This window comes from Canis lupus, chromosome 4 (genome assembly GCF_011100685.1).
Source record: "Canis lupus familiaris isolate Mischka breed German Shepherd chromosome 4, alternate assembly UU_Cfam_GSD_1.0, whole genome shotgun sequence".
In the NCBI taxonomy this organism is placed as follows: Eukaryota; Metazoa; Chordata; class Mammalia; order Carnivora; family Canidae; genus Canis; species Canis lupus.
This window is the reverse complement of record NC_049225.1, coordinates 2,973,308-2,989,674: the sequence shown is the minus strand read 5'-3', so window position 1 is coordinate 2,989,674 and position 16,367 is coordinate 2,973,308. Positions and strand designations below refer to the sequence as shown.

The 16,367-nt window shown below is 38.0% G+C and overlaps 1 protein-coding gene across 5 annotated transcripts in view; it reads left to right on the top strand.

Annotated features, from left to right (window-relative positions):
• The window catches only part of RYR2 (ryanodine receptor 2), a 726,942-nt gene that overhangs the window by 480,989 nt on the left and 229,586 nt on the right, over positions 1–16,367 (top strand). For all 5 annotated transcript variants that reach the window (XM_038533815.1, XM_038533818.1, XM_038533817.1 and 2 more), the window contains 4 exons: positions 11,659–11,867; positions 12,336–12,688; positions 14,292–14,406; positions 15,392–15,552. In XM_038533815.1, the coding sequence (XP_038389743.1) occupies positions 11,659–11,867; positions 12,336–12,688; positions 14,292–14,406; positions 15,392–15,552 (838 nt within the window). The remainder of the gene's footprint in view (positions 1–11,658; positions 11,868–12,335; positions 12,689–14,291; positions 14,407–15,391; positions 15,553–16,367) is intronic.

Below are 16,367 nucleotides of genomic sequence, written 5' to 3'. Positions count from 1 at the left end.
CAGTGCCTCAAAAAGATGTCCTTGTCCTATTCCCTAAAGCCTTTCAATAGATTACCTTATGTGGCAAAGGGATTTTGCAGATATGTTTAAGATAAGAATCTTGAGTTTGGAAGATTCTCTTGTTTTTTCTCTGGATGGTTCCAATGTAATGACAAAGGTCCTTTCTAGAGGGAGGTAGAAGTTAGAGGGGGCAGGAGAGAGAGAAGGAGAGATTTGAAGATGCTGGTTTTGAAGGAGTAAAGGGTCAGGAGTCAGGGAAGGTAGGAAGCCACTAGAAGCTAGAAAGGGCAGGGAACAGATTCTTCCCAGAGTCCAGAGTCACTAGAAGGAATACAAGCCCTGTGGACACTTTGTAGCCCAGTAAAGTCCATTTTGGACTTCTAGCCTTAAGAAATACAAGCTAATAAATTGGTTTTGTTTTAAGCCACTAAATTTGTGGTGTTTTGTTACAAAAGCAATAGGAAATGAATGCAAGGATAATTCAGCATGTTGTTTTTGTAAAAATTGTCAACAACCAAAACTTTCAAAGTATATTTTTAAAGTGCATATAGAGAGAGTAAGAGAGTGCTGATTTTAGGATTTGGGGTGATTGTTTCTTCAGGTGGAAGGAGGCAGGGAAATGGGAAAATCAGCATTATAGGGTTAGATGCAGGCTATTGTTAAGGCTCTAGTTTTTCCTTTGGGTAGTGGGTTAGCAGATGCTTTATAGTGTCTAAAAAGGTTCAGCCAAAGAACAAAGCCAAAGCAGGTCATGATAAGAGTATGTCAGGAATAACAATTTCTAATTAATCCACCTTCCACTTCTATGCACTTGAGATTCTTAAAAAATAAGAGATTCATGAGCATGCCTGTAACTCTTTGGGGAATGATCTAGTAGAGAGGGAGAAATTGATGGTATAAGTCTGGGAGATGATTAACAGAAGTTCCTGATAAAGTGAAGTGAGTGTGATCCCCAGCACAAGCAACCAAGAAGAATTTTTCCATTTACAGCAGAGAAAATATGGGTATGGGTATAAGGAATAATAACAGCCTGTGTGTTTTGAGCACAGTGCCTTATGTTTACAGAGGAGCCCTCTAAGTGAAATGAATGACTTCATCTTTCCACAGTCCCAAGTTTCTTTGCTTTGCTTTTCTCCATCTTCCTCAACTCCCTAATATTTGGTTGCCTTGTGTCCTGTGTGTTACCTTGGTACCTCTTGTTGCTTCCTTCTCTGGAATCCTATTTCTGGGGAGAGGTCTCCTGTCCATGTTCTAACATAGGTCTACACAAGTGAATGCTTTTCAAAAAGATTTCTAAGGATGCATCACCCCTTTAGGGGAGGTTTATCTCATTGAAATCTCTTCTCCCATTCTGAGGTTTTGGTGAGGTAGTGGGAATGGGGGCATGTTTTATCCCCCCTCAGAATTTGTCCTCCATTCTTAGGGTCAGTCTGAGGCCACCTCAGGGAGGGAAGAGCCCTTCATCAAATGCCCAGAGCTGCTCCAGGCCTCAAGGAGAAATGACCTTTTCCTTGGTGAGCTTCTGGTTGGGCTTATCTCTTGCTTTTTAATACCCTCAGAATGGCAAAATCTCAAAGCCTGAGATTTGGTTATTAGCCTAGAGGAAGGAAGCCAGGAAGACTAACCAGTGCCTTTTTCTCTAGATCTCTGGAGAAACTGAAGGAAATCTTGTGGTTCACACATGATGTAACCCAGTGCCCCAATTTAAAAAAAAAATCAGAATCTTAGTCCCAAATACCAGTTCCTAGCAAATTGTATTTTTTAAAGATTTTATTTATTTATCCATGAGAGACACAGACATAGGCAGAGGGAGAAGTAGGCTCCCCACAGGGAGCCCAATGCAGGATTCTATCCCAGGACCCTGGGATCACAACCTGAGCAGAAGACAGACACTCAACCACTGAGCCACCCAGGCACCCCATAAGCTGTATTTTTTATTTGTCCCATGCCCTCTTCTCTGCCTTATGAGGACAATTTATTAAAAGCATACTCCTAGGGCAAATTTCCATAGATCAAAAACTAATTATCATTGATTTCAATAAGGAAAAATATGAATACATCCCCAAACCTTCAAATTAAACTTCAGCAATAGCAGATTATACTACAGCAATAGCAGATCCCCTAAAATTATGTCAATAGTAAACATAGTTATACCCTAATTTAAAAGCCATTCCCTTCTTTATTTGTTCTTTAGTTTGATCATTTACCAGCTTTACACAGTCACTTTCTTCATTGTCATATACTATACATTTCAGATTCCTTCACAAAATCTAAATGTAAAGAAAAATATAAATGGAAGCAAATCAAAGCAAAATAGCAACAATAAAGCAAAAAAGAAAGACAAACAATGGTGAAAACATGCAAATGGTAAGATATTTACCTGACGTATTGATGGTGCATAGAATTTTCTCTAATACATAACTTGTGTCCCACATGTATTTGAAAGAAGAATCTATGTCATATGAACCAATTCCTACTACTACGAAGATGAATATATGTCATACTTCTGCTGGGGTTTGCCACCTCCTGAAGCATATGAAAAATCAGCTATGCTTACTTAAAAAAAGAAGAAGAAGAGGAAGAAGAAGAAAAGAAGAAGAAGAAGAAGAAAAGAAGGAGGAGGAGGAGGAGGAGGAGGAGGAGGAGGAGGAGGAAGAAATGCCTTGTATGAGTATTAAACAAAATTCTTCCTAGAGTTCAGATTCTTCTAATCCAGGGGTTCCTTCGGGGTTCCTTGGGGCTCAGCAAGCATGGCTTCAGAGATGTGTCTGCTGGCAAATACAGCATTCTGAACTCAGCCATGGCTCTGTCTCATGTGTTTTAGACTGAATTGTGCCCCCCACGCATATTCATATGTTGAAGCCCTAACCCCCTGAAATGCCTGTATTTGGGCCTTTAAAGAAATAATTAGTTAGATGAGCTCATGAGGGTCAGGTCCTAATCTGGGACGACTGGTCCTTATAAGACAGGGACACTGGGCAGCCTGGGGGGCTCAGCAGTTTAGCACCACCTTCGGCCTTGGGCCTGATCCTGGATACCCAGGATTGAGTCCCACGTCGGGCTCCCTGCATGGGGCCTGCTTCTCCCTCTGCCTCTCTCTCTCTCTCTGTCTGTCTTTCATGAATAAATAAATAAATAAAATCTTAAAAAAAAAAAAAGATAGACACTAGCCAAGAAGAGAGATTTCTGGAGAAAAACCAAACCTGTGGACACCCTGATATTGGACTCTTTGTCTCCAGAAATGCAGAAATGTGAAAATAAATTTCTGTTGTTTAACCCACCTGGTCTGTGGTATTTTGTTATGGCAGGTCTAGGAAACTAATACATTGCCCCCTCCACACATGTCCCCTGCTAACCTTGTACTACTCTTCATTTACTATTTTTTTTTTAAGATTTTATTTATTTATTTGACAGAGAGAGGAGCACCAGTAGACACAGCAGGAAGCAGAGGGAGAGGGAGAAGCCAGCTCTCTAATGAGTGAGAGGCTGATGTGGGGCTTGATCCCAGGAATCTGGGATCATGACCTGAGCTGAAGGCAGGTGCCCAACCCACTGAGCCATCTAGTTTTACTCTTAAGTGTGGAGCCTCTTGTTACCAGTATTTTGACGAGCTAATCATACCCTTGATTTAAAGTAAGGAAGAGAGTCATTTAAAATCTTGCCATATGGTGAAAGGATAGTTATTTTGTCTGGAGATTACCCGCGTCTTACACAGTTGGCTGTAAGTATGTGTCTTGTGTTGTATAAATGCCTCATCACACTGGAGCTTTTTTCACCTTTTTGGCTGTTCTGTAAGTAAAGATCAGCTCAGGGCCCTCAGTTTCTAAATCCGTAATGATATAAATCCAGAAATGATGCTTTTGAAGCTCTGCCTGCCACCTGGAAGGACAAAGAGCACAATGGAGTTCCTGGAGCTGAGACCACATAGAATTCCTTTCTACAGGAGCAAAACAGATGAAGATTGTTGTAATTAAAATAACTGCATAGCTTCAGGCTGAAAAGCCCTCTAAGGAGAAAGAGAGGAAAGCATAACTTTCCATTACTAATTTTATCACGCTACCTTTAAAAAGAAAGAAGGAAGCAAACAAAAATCTGGAACTATCAGACTAATACACTTTTCTTATGCTCAGTTGAAATGTTGCAACAGTTTAACCACTTACTGAATAAAGATTTAGAAGATTTTCAACATGACATGAACTTAAGAGTAGAAGGACTGCAGCATCCCAGATCCCTGCTTCCAGTTCCTCCATAACATCTGTCCTTTCTGTCACTAGTGTCACTCTACAAAACCTGCCATTGATATAGACCTCAGGCACAGGTCTGCATCCTACAGGCCTCAGGTGCAGGTCTGTATCACACCTAGGACAGTAACTTACTACGGATCTCCCTAATTAAAAATGAACATTTGTTGGGAGACGAAGTCAGGACTTGTGAGTCACTGCAGTGGGCCATCCAAACAGCCCCAAAATTGTGTTGGGACACTGGATATTTTGAGTGAAGACAAAGGCAATTAGTTTTAAAGTGGAAGACAAATTCTAGAGTATGAAGATGTTGGTAACTAGCATACTCAGTTTCATAATTTTGTCTAGAATCAGAAAGAGGGATCCTAGAAATTCTTTGGACTTTTCCAGGAATAAAGCTCTTAAATATGTATAAATTTAACAAATGAGGAGGATTTTTATTTTGATTATTTAAATTCCAGATTATCTAATTTCTATCTTTTGATTCACATGTATATTTTCTAAACATGTTATTTGGGGAAATTCATTTTGAAATGATTGATGAATTCAGTGAAGACCAAACTCTGCTTAGGTTAAACTGACCAGTTAATTGACATCGACATTGTATATGTTGATGGAAAGAGGACACTTAACAGTATTCAGGATCAAAAATAAACTTTCCTACTGATCTTGATTATCTGAAATCAACCATGAGCCAGGAAAAAAATATGGGGATGTCACTATTGTGCCAAAGTTTGTCTAACAAAGTCTCTGCACTAAAGATGCACTTGAAACATAGTAAATTCTTGATGTCCTCACTTAGCGTATTTATTCATTTTCTAAGCCAAAGTGGAATAGAAGTAGCAGATTTCTTGTCTTAAGCCCTGGGTTCTAGACCCAATTCTGAAAATAATTCTTCTTGTATGACTTTGGGCAAATAGCCTCTCCGTTTTCATTTCCTTGAAATTCAAAGCTCTAGCTGGAAATGATCTCTTTATGCCCCTTCCAGTTCTAAAGATCACAGAAATTCGGGATGGCTCAGTGGTTAAGTGTCTGCCTTTGGCTCAGGGCATGATCCATCTGGATCCATCTTGATCCATCTGATCAAGTCCCGCATCAGGCTCCCTGTGAGGAGCCTGCTTCTCCCTCTGCCCTTCTCTGCCTCTCTGTCTCTCATGAATAAATAAATAAAATCTTTAAAAAAAATAATAAAATAAAGATCCCAAAAATCTAAGGCAAGTGTGTCTTGTTTCTGTTTTTTTCTCCCTTTTGCATTGTTGATTCAAAGTCTTGCTTCCCATTTAACTAGCTATAGGATCTTAGACAAATGACTTAACATCTTGTTTCCTCATCTTGAAAAATGAGGCTAATATTTTATAATAAATGGGAAAGTGTTTATATATTATCTGGCATATACTAAGCCACTATTAAGTGTTACCCTTCCTTTTGATCAAATAATTCAAATTTACATGGTAGTCTAATATTGGCCATTTTTACTGCTTCTGGCCATTTGGTTTTTGTTATAAATCTGGATTCATATCTGTAGTTCAGAAATTTGAGGTCTGAAACTGTATGTTCTTACAACAAGCTGGTACGCTTGTGATCAGCTTCATCTTCTTTCAATTTAGCCCCCGCCACAGATTTCACGCCTGCATCACACCCCCACATCCTGTGACTGCCAGTTCCTTTGCTGGACTTACACACTTGTCACACACCCCTCTGCTCCAGAGCAGGGAGGCTCATCAGTGGGTAAAGTTAAAATTTGCTGAAGCCATCTGTCTTTTGTTGGAGGAAGCAGTTTAACCATACGTTGTAGCTACTGTTTTAACAGATTTACAAATGGCTAGGGTGGGTCTGGCTCAGCCCCAAGAAACCAATTGGACTCATGTGTACTAATTTAAGATCTCACTGTTGGGAAGAAAACTTCCCTTAGATATCATCAGGCTTTGTTATTTGCAGGGTGTCAGTTAAGGTAACTGGAATAGAAGATGGAGAACCCAAAACACAGGAAGGTAGGACCAAAATTTTACTTATGCTAGGGTATATGCCTGAATTTGTGGAAATCTTTTTTCTTGTATTAGAATATGTGTGTGTCCAGCTTATTTCAAACTCATAAAGAATTTGAACTTCAATACCATGTTTTGCTATGGGCAATTATTAAGAGTAATGTCATTTATCAACCCATCTTTAATTTATGGCAAACATCCTGTGAGTCTTGATAGCACTAATTATTTCCTGACTTTGTCTGTCTGTCTATCTATCTATCTATCTACCTATCTATAACTGTATATATTTACTTGTTATGCCTACACAAAGATAAGCTCCAGAAAGGGACTCTTTTCCATTCTGTTCACAGCTGTATCCCTAGCCAAGAATAGTTCTTGGCTAGGTGCTCACTAAATATTAGTTCATGGTAGGTGCTCACTAAATATTTGTTGAGTGGTAGGACCTGGTACTATAAGGAGACAATGTTGAATAGTAACTTAGAGCAGCAGGGATTGGCACCCTAAGGCCTGAAGCAGATCCAGCTTGCCACCTGTTTTTGTAAATAAAGTTTTATTGGTATACAGTCACACTCATTCATTTATTTATATGGCCACTTTTGCACTTCAGATCAGGTTTGAGTAGTTTCTTCAGGCTATTTGGCCTACAGAACCTAAGATCTGGTTATTTATTGTCCTGGCTTAAAGCATGGACCTTAGGATCTGGCAGGCCTGGATTTCGTTTCTGGCCACTTAAATTGTGAGCAGGCGATTTAAGCTACAGTGTTGATTGCCACGTCTGGAAAGTGATAATAATGATTCCAATCTCAATGAATGGTTGTTAATGTTCAGTGAGAGGAGCACTGGATAAAATCACTCAGAGACCATCAGCCACTACTAGGGGGCCTCGTGTGATGGGCATGTCATCCATTGTCTGAACCTTTATTGGCAAGTACTTTTCCAATAGCTGCAAGTGGGTGAGGCCTGACCCTTCTGTCAGGTGACTGAGAAGTATCTATAGTTTCTCTCCACTCTGTGCTCTGTTGTCATGGCCATCCATTCGTTCCCGCTTTGGATATGCTAACTTAAAAACATCCGATTTGAGCTCCTGGGTAGCTCAGTCATTAAGTGTTTGCCTTTGGCTTAGGTCATGATCTCAGAATCCTGGGATCAAGCCCCACATGGGCCTCCCTGCTCAACGGGGAGCCTGCTTCTCCCTCTCTTCCCCACTTGTGCTATCTCTTTCTATTTCTGTCTCTCTCTCTCTCTCTCAAATAAATAAAATCTTAAAAAAATAAAAATAAAAGCATGTAATTTTTAGAAATATTGGTTGTCTTATTATCACAGCAGTTATAAAAGCTGTGTCTTCAGAGCCACCTGGGTGGAACCGTCAGTTAAATGGCTGATTCTTGATTTGGGTTCAGGTCATGATCTCAGGGTTGTGAGAGAAAGCCCTGTGTCAGGCTCCACACTGGACATAGAGTCTGCTTAAGATCTCTCTCTCCTTCTACACCTCATCCCCCTCCTGGCTAGTGCTCGCTCTCTCTCTCTCTCTTTCTCTCTCTCCCCCTTCTTCCCCCAGGCTAGCATTCTCTCTCACTCTCCCTCTCTACAAACAAAACAAAACAAAATTGCATCTTCAGAAGTCACAGTGTGATTTAACTTTTATTAGTTCTACTTCATCTAAATTAAAAAGAGGAAGAAACCATATGCCCATTTCTACTTATGGATGCACTGTCATGAATACATTCTTTAAAGGGAACTAAAACAGGAAAACAGTAAAAATACCATGTACAAGTGTGTATTTACTTTAAACTAATGAAAAATTACATCTATTTATATATCAAAAAGTAATAAATTCTGGTCAAATATTTGGAAAATACCAAGGAGTATAATGAAAATGGGTAAAATATATATATATTCTCATTATCCAGAGACAACTTTGACTTTTTTTTTGCTTTGCTGAAATTTGACTTTAATGTATTATTTCTTCCATTTAAAGCCTTGAAATGTGAAAATAATTTTCTCCAGCTACTTTTTAAAGTTAGTATTATAAATGTTGTTTCAAGCTAGAACACATTTAAAGAAGTTTTTTTATTGTTTTTAACCAATTTTATATTTTGAGAAATAGCCTTTCAGAAAAGTGTAAGAACAGTGCAATGAACACCTGTTTACCCTTCACTTGGACTCACCACTTGTTTCTATTTTGCTATATTGGTTTTCTCTCTCTCTGCAGTTATATTCAGAGTAGTACTAAACATGATTATTTCATGCCCACACATACTTAATTTTGTGCATATATCATAATTATCCATTCTTTCATTGTGAATATTTAGTTTCTTTTACCCTCCCCCCCATTTTAAAATTTTGTTCACTGAGCGCCAGGTTTTAAGCACCATCCACAGAGGATCTCATTTTTAAAACCATAATCCCATGGAGTAGATGTTACAGAAGAAAGGATTAGAGCTTAAAGAATTTAAGTAGCTGGTCAAAGGTCAAATAGCTGAGAAGTGGTAGAACTGAGATTTTATTTTATTTTTTATTTATTTGCTCATGAGAGACCCAGAGAGAAGCAGAGACACAGGCAAAGGGAAAAGCAGGCTCCCTGTGGGGAGCCCATTGTGGGACTTGATCCCAGGACCCTGGAATCATGACCTGAGCCAAAGGCAAATGCTCAACCACTGAGCCACCCACGTGCCCTGGAACTGAGATTTTAATGCAGGTCTCTCAGACTTGAAACCGTGTGATCTTAGCCATGTCATCGGACCTAAACCCATTTGCCATCTCAGAAGATAACTCCTCTAAGGAACCTCCCTGAATTCACCTCTGTCTTCTTCCTCTGCTCTTACCACCCCTCTCTGTAGATGACTCAGGAGTTCTAACTTCTTTACCTTTCTTTCCCCCTCATTAGACTGTGAGAACATTTGGGCTGATGTCTCTGTCTTAGTCAACTATTGTTTCCAGTTTCTGACACATGGCAGGTGCTCATAAGTATTTATTGGATAAGGAAATAAATGGTTGAAAGTGTCTTAATGCATATTAATTACTAAAATGATCTCCATAGATTTTATACTAATTTATTTATTATTTTTTAAAAATTTTTTTAAATTTAATTTTATTGGCAAGATTTCTGGTATTGAACTCACCACACATTCAGCAGCTTGAGCTTCAACAAGCTGACCTTGCTTGACTACTTTATATTCACATTGCTCTTACACATTTCTGTATGAGAAAGAGGTTGGTATATTCTGGTTCTCCAGTTTATTAAATGAATAGTTTATTTTTACAAAGGCTGTTACTTGCTTTCATATTAAAATACACACTCAGTGAAGAAAATTCGTTAAATTGAGAGACAGGAAAAGAACAGAAAGTGTCAAAAATTCTACCATTCTGTATCTTTTTTTCATTCTGTAACTTTTTTCCCATTCTTTGTTAATAAAAAGATTTCTGATGGTTTCCGAGCTTTAATAATAAATAATATTTCCAGCTTTAGAAACAAATCACATGAATCTTTGTGTGCAAGTTACTTTTTTTAAAAGATTTATTTATTTATTTATTTATTTATTTATTTATTTATTTATTTATTTATGAGAGAGAGAGAGAGAGAGAGAGAGGTAGAGGAGAAGCAGTCTCCACGCAGGGACCCTGACGTGGGACTTAATCCTGGGTCTCCAGGATTACGCTCTGGGCTGAAGGCGGTGCTAACCTGCTGAGCCACCGGGCTGCCCACTTGGGGTTTTTTTTTGAATGAAAATATTTCAAACACAGAAAAGTTTAGATAGTAGTGTAACAAACTCCCAAAGATCTACTGTGCAAGTATTTATAGCTTCACTTATAAGATAGGGATTCCTTCTACATGTAAAGTGCCTCAGAAATAATAAGTGTTTACAATCTGAGATGTTTCTATCTTGGTATCCCTTAGTTTATGTAAAATGGATGTTTGATATGCCAGTTTATGCAAATGTAGCTTAAGCTACTTCAGATCTATTGTATTTATCCAATCCTTTCCTTTGATTCCTTTGGGGACACTTATTTAAAACAATTTCCCTTGACTGCTGCTTCAGGAGCTGTCACAGCTGCAGATGCAGCTGTGGGTTTTAGTTTTAACTAGAAATTCATCATTCGCACTTCCTTGAACACAGCTGGGTGTGATCTTGCTTCCTGGTCGGTAGCACTGTTCTACAACCATTTATTTGGGTATGTATCGATGAATACAAACTGAGTGAAATCATTATGAATCATAGGATGTGGTTTTTACTGTCTCATGTTATTTTAAGGGTCATGTATTGCTTTTATTGTCACTAATTTCAATAAGGGAAGAAATGGAAATCCTAATGGTAAGCAATTGCTAGCTTATTCTTAGGACCCACTGCCTTTTTGATCTGTAAATTAGATCTACTCTGCAGCCTGTATTCCAATACATTATTTATTATGCTGACTACCTGAATTTCTGTGTAAAATATTCTAGAAGGAAATGAAGAGTACATAAGCATCTCCCCACACTGAAAAATTTCATCTCAGCCCCTTGCTAAACATAGTGGATTCCAAAGAATTCAAACAAACAACAGAATTAATAGTTTCCCCTTTTTATTCAGTGGGGGAAAAATTTACTCATCCCGCCACACATTAGATTAGCTGATGAAATATTTTGGTTTTCTCCTCTATTGCTTTTTGCTATTGGTTTTCATTTAGTTTCTTGTTGACTTACACTTTGATTTCTTATCTTAATTATTCAGGTCAGATGTGAATTGCTCTACTTAATCTATTATGGCAGTCACATTGAAGGAAAAGGGTCAAATGGAGGAGTTTCAGTGGGATTTTTGGCAACTACTTCTAAATATTTACTTATTTACATCTATTTTTCTACACGGATCTAGTGTACCCCAGAAAAAAAGTGGCGCAATTTTTCTCAAAGATGAAAAGCAGCTATAAATGAATGAAAACTTTTAAAAATGTTGTCTCCAATCCTTTTTCCTAGGTGTAAAGAAATCTGTGGCTCAGGCTGTGCTCAGTATTTGCATGTTTCCAGGGCTTGTGCTACATTGAAGAGCAATGCACTTTGGCATTTACTTCTTTCTTACCTTCCCTCTATGTGGGAGTCCCATGTACTCCTGAGCTAAGAGGCTGTGGCATGGGGACAGCCTTGTCTTACTGTACCCCCTAAGATCCCTGGAGGACTAAGGGCTACTGAGCATTTATCTTATTTTACAGAAGTCCAGGGTGAAAGAAGAGTTTTCTCTAGGGGCCACATTTAATAAATTAGGATCAAATGCTGGTCTTATGACCCTTGCATTTAATACTTAGCATCAGTGGTCCCTTTTCTCCAAATATTGTTTTACCTTATGCCAACGTCTTTCCCAAAGACAAGAGTTCTGGAGCTGTGCTTTTAGAAATTCCATACAAACAGGCTGTCATACTAACGATACTGAACATTTGATTTTTTTTTTTCTTCCCAGGATTCATTCCTGTCTGTAGCCTTGGAGTGGCTCAAGTGGGCAGGATGAACTTTGGAAAGGATGTCAGCACCTTGAAATATTTCACCATCTGTGGCTTACAAGAGGGCTATGAACCATTTGCTGTCAACACAAACAGGGATATTACCATGTGGTTAAGCAAGAGGCTTCCTCAGTTTCTCCAGGTCCCATCAAATCATGAGCATATCGAGGTTTGCTTTTTCTTTAAAATTCAGAAAATTGCCAAAAACCAGGGATGGAATGTCTTAACACAGGGGAATTCCAACTTGGACTGTTATTGCTGCTTACTTAAAAAGATGGCCCTAATGTGTTACATAGCAGTGGAATCTGAGCACAGCATTAGGTTCTCATTTTAGGTACTTTATGAGTACCTGACTGATTAACAATGAGTAATTCTCTGTTTATATAGGCAACCCTAGGCTCAATCTGAATAAATATAATTGTATCATGAATTTCCCAAACTGTCTTTTGAATGAGAAGCAGGACTATGAGTCTATCTGTAACACAGTACTCTCTGTGTTTAATCATGTCACTTACAAAATTATGCAATGTGTGGGCCATGTTTGGGTTTTGAAGATGTAATGTCTATTAGAGATCTTTAGAATCAAGAGATCAACCACATTGATTCAAATTTGAACTATCGCTTCTTCATTTGCTAGGTGACCAGAATAGATGGCACCATAGACAGTTCTCCATGTTTAAAGGTCACTCAGAAGTCCTTTGGTTCTCAGAACAGCAGCACCGATATCATGTTCTATCGCCTGAGCATGCCCATCGAGTGCGCAGAAGTTTTTTCCAAGACGGTAGCAGGAGGACTCCCAGGCACTGGCCTCTTTGGGCCCAAGAATGATCTGGAGGACTATGATGCAGATTCTGACTTTGAGGTTCTAATGAAGACCGCTCATGGCCATCTCGTGCCAGATCGAGTTGACAAAGACAAGGAAGCCACAAAACCAGAGTTTAATAACCACAAAGATTATGCTCAAGAAAAGCCTTCTCGTCTGAAACAAAGGTCGCTGATATTTGCAACAAGATTTTAAATATATAGTTATTATGTGGGGAGGAGTACAGTAGAGAGCAAGGAACTTTCCAGTGTCATTTCTTCCCTCCTCCTCTTCCTCTTCATGTAAAGGATTCGGCAGGACAATAAAGCAACTTGTTGGCCATCTCATTTGTTACCACAGAAATTATCTAGCCTAAGATTACTAAGAGAACTTATTTAAGGCACTTATTTATTGTGATGAGAAACACATAACAAAATTTATCATTTTAGCCATTTTTTTAAGTGTACAGTTGAGAGTGGTGTTAAGTATATTCACATTGTTGTAAGACAGGTCTCCAAAACTGTTTAATCTTGCATAATGGAAACTCTGTACCCATGAAACAACTCTCCTTTACCATCCCCCCACCAGCTTTTTATTTCTGTTCTGCTCTTTATTTCTACGAATTTGACCACTGTATAAAGTGGATTCATACTGTATTTTTTTTCAGTGTGTAACTGACTTAACTCACTGGTGTAATATCCTCAAGTTCATCCATGTTGTTGCACATGTCAGAATTTCTTTCCTTTATATAAAGGCTGAATATTATCCCACTGGGTATAGACACATTTTGTTGATCTCTTTATCCATTGATGGACATTTGGATAGATTTTACCTCTTGGCCATTGTGAATAATGCTGTTGTGAACATGTATGTGAGAATATATTTTCAAGGCCCTCTTCAAATTATTCTGGATATATACCCAGAAGTGGAATTCCTGCTAGTTCTGTTTTTAAGTTTTTGAGGGAACTTCACACTGTTTTCCACAGCAGCTGTACTATTTTACATTCCCACCAACAGGGCACAAGGGTTTCAATTTATCTACTTTCTTAGCATCCCTTGTTAATTTCATTTTTTTTGGGGGGGGGGTTGTTTTTGTTTTTGTTTTTTGTTTTTTGATATGGCCATCCTAATGACTGTGAAGTGACATCTCTTGTGGTTTTGATTTTCATTTCCCTAATGATTAGTGATATTGAGCATCTTTTCACATGTTTATAGGCTGTTTGTACATCATCTTTGGAGAAATATCATTTCAGGTTCTTTGCCCATTTTTTTATTGAGTTATTTGCTTTGTTGTTGAGTTGTAGGAGTTCTTTATATATTCTGGATATTAACTGCTTATCAGATATATAATTTACAAGTATTTTCATTTTCTCCTAGGAGTTTTTAAGATGCTTATATTTATGTTCTTGGTTGAAATTTAGAGTATTCTCTCTAAGTAGTATTTTTTATATTCAAGAAAACAAGTTATTTTAGCATCCCTTTTTTGCACTAAATCCTAATTTCTCAAACTTGGTGTGATTGATACTCTGGGTCAGATAATTATTTGTTGTGAGAGTCTGCTCTGTTAATTGAAGGATATTTAGTAGCATCTCTGGCTTCAACCCACTAGGTGCCAGTGGCACACCCCCCCAGCTATGTCAACCCAAACTGACTTCAGATAGTACCAAATACCCTCTAGGAAGTAAAATCACCCTGGTTTTGAACTATTCTACTAAATTGATCATATGGTCATGTTTCAATGAAGTAGAACATTTTGATGTTGCTTATTCTTAGTCCTGTTCTATATTTCAGATTTTTGCTTAGAAGAACCAAGCCAGATTACAGCACGAGCCATTCTGCAAGACTCACTGAAGATGTCCTTGCAGACGATAGGGATGATTACGATTACTTGATGCAAACGTCCACGGTATGAGGTGGCAGCATTTGTCACTTATTCCTCTTTGTCAGTCATTATGTGCTCCATTTCAAAGAGTTCATTTTCACTCATCCTATTTAGCCAGCTTATTTTAAAATTAATTTTTGCTTATATTTTAAGACTGAAAATTTGAAAAATATAAGTATATTCTCATGTATATTATGTACTAAGAGAACTATTTTAGGCAAAATATCCTAATGCTATATTTAATCCTGATGGTGCTATCCCAGTTCTTGGAGATATTTAAATTTCCACTTAATTTTTCCAAGTGCATATGATATCCTTCATCTTAGTGATATGTCTAAAGGAAGATGATTTAAAGTAATTTATTGGATGTCTCATTTTGCCATCTGCCATTTACAGTTTTCCAAACAACTTTTCCTAAAATGCCAAATGGAAAAAATATATAGTTATAGTCCTTGTAGAATGACCTCATGTTTGAGCTAGATTTTCACATGTTAGTTGCCTTTGAAATAGGATTATTTCAAAGTGATTTTAAGGTCTCAAAATACTATATTATCAATAGGAAAGGTGAAGCAGATTCACAGGGGTGGGTAACAGGTATAAAAACTCTAGCATAGATTAGTGTGCTTCTGTAAGCTTAAAGAATTTGAAGCCTACCTGCCTAAATGAATTATTTTTTTTACATAAGTGTAATATATATGTACCCATACATTTGTATGAATGCTATGGATGTACACAAAACACATGTACTAAGGAATATAAAAAGCCTCAAATCACCTAGTGTGTTAGCTCAGACAAAATCTTTTCTCTTTTTCCCATTATTTCTGATTTAATTTCCCTTAGCTCTGTCTTAAGACCTATCTTACAGTATCACTTCTTTGTTCCTATAACATTTTACTTAGGCGAAATGGTTTTAAACAAAGAAATACAGTCTTAGCCACTTCAAAGACATTGTATATCAAAGTTTTGCTTCTTCTTACTCTGCCAACACTTGGTTTTACTGTCTTGACAGTACTATTACTCAGTGAGAATCTTTCCTGGCCAAGAACCTGCAAACGTCTGGGTAGGCTGGATTACATCAGATTTCCATCAATATGATACAGGCTTTGACTTGGACAGAGTTCGTACAGTAACCGTTACCCTAGGAGATGAAAAGGGAAAAGTGCATGAAAGGTCGGTTTTTCTTAATTTTTTTATATGAATGATATCTGATTAAAATGTTGATAAACCTAGGTATTTTTTCCCCATGGATTTCATGTCCAGGATAATATGGTATTTATAGGAACAATATCATCAAACCATTAATTTCAGTGTCCTTTTTGTTGCTCCTACAAACCAGTAAGGAATCCAAGTATATTAAAAGTGAAAAGTATTATAAAGTAAGAACGTGCATTCTTTTTTGAGTAATAATCATATATTCCTTCAGATAACACTGTATGTGACTAACAGTTTGGGTTACCAGTACTTAGCCTTTTTTTTAGGATATAGGGATGGGTGACTGTGAGACCTCTGTGGTCTGAAATGTATCTTGGGAATGGTACATGTGGTGGGGAGAAAAAAGTGAAGACAATATGGGCTAGTAGTCTAGACCAGGTGGACACACTTGAACTCAGACTGAGAACCAGTGGGTTCTTTCCTCAGCTTTGCCATTGACTCGCTGTGTGGCTTTGGGTAAGTCACTTACACTTTCTGTGCCATCCTTTTTCATTTGTAAAACAAAACCAAACTCAAACCAAACCTTCAAAAAAGTGAAGAAGGCTATCTTCCTTGCAGAATAAGCCAAGAGAAGAGCTGACCATTTGCATCTACCTTATGTGCCCATGCATCCTCTGATGTGACAGGTCTCATAGAAAGAGTCCTCCAGAACGTTGCTTTTCTTTTCTACCTGTACCATCATTTTTGATGACTGGAAGCTCACTTGCCTGCCTTCAGGTCTTAACACTGGAGCCCTTGAGACAGTGGGCTGAGCCCAAATCTCCAGTCAAGGG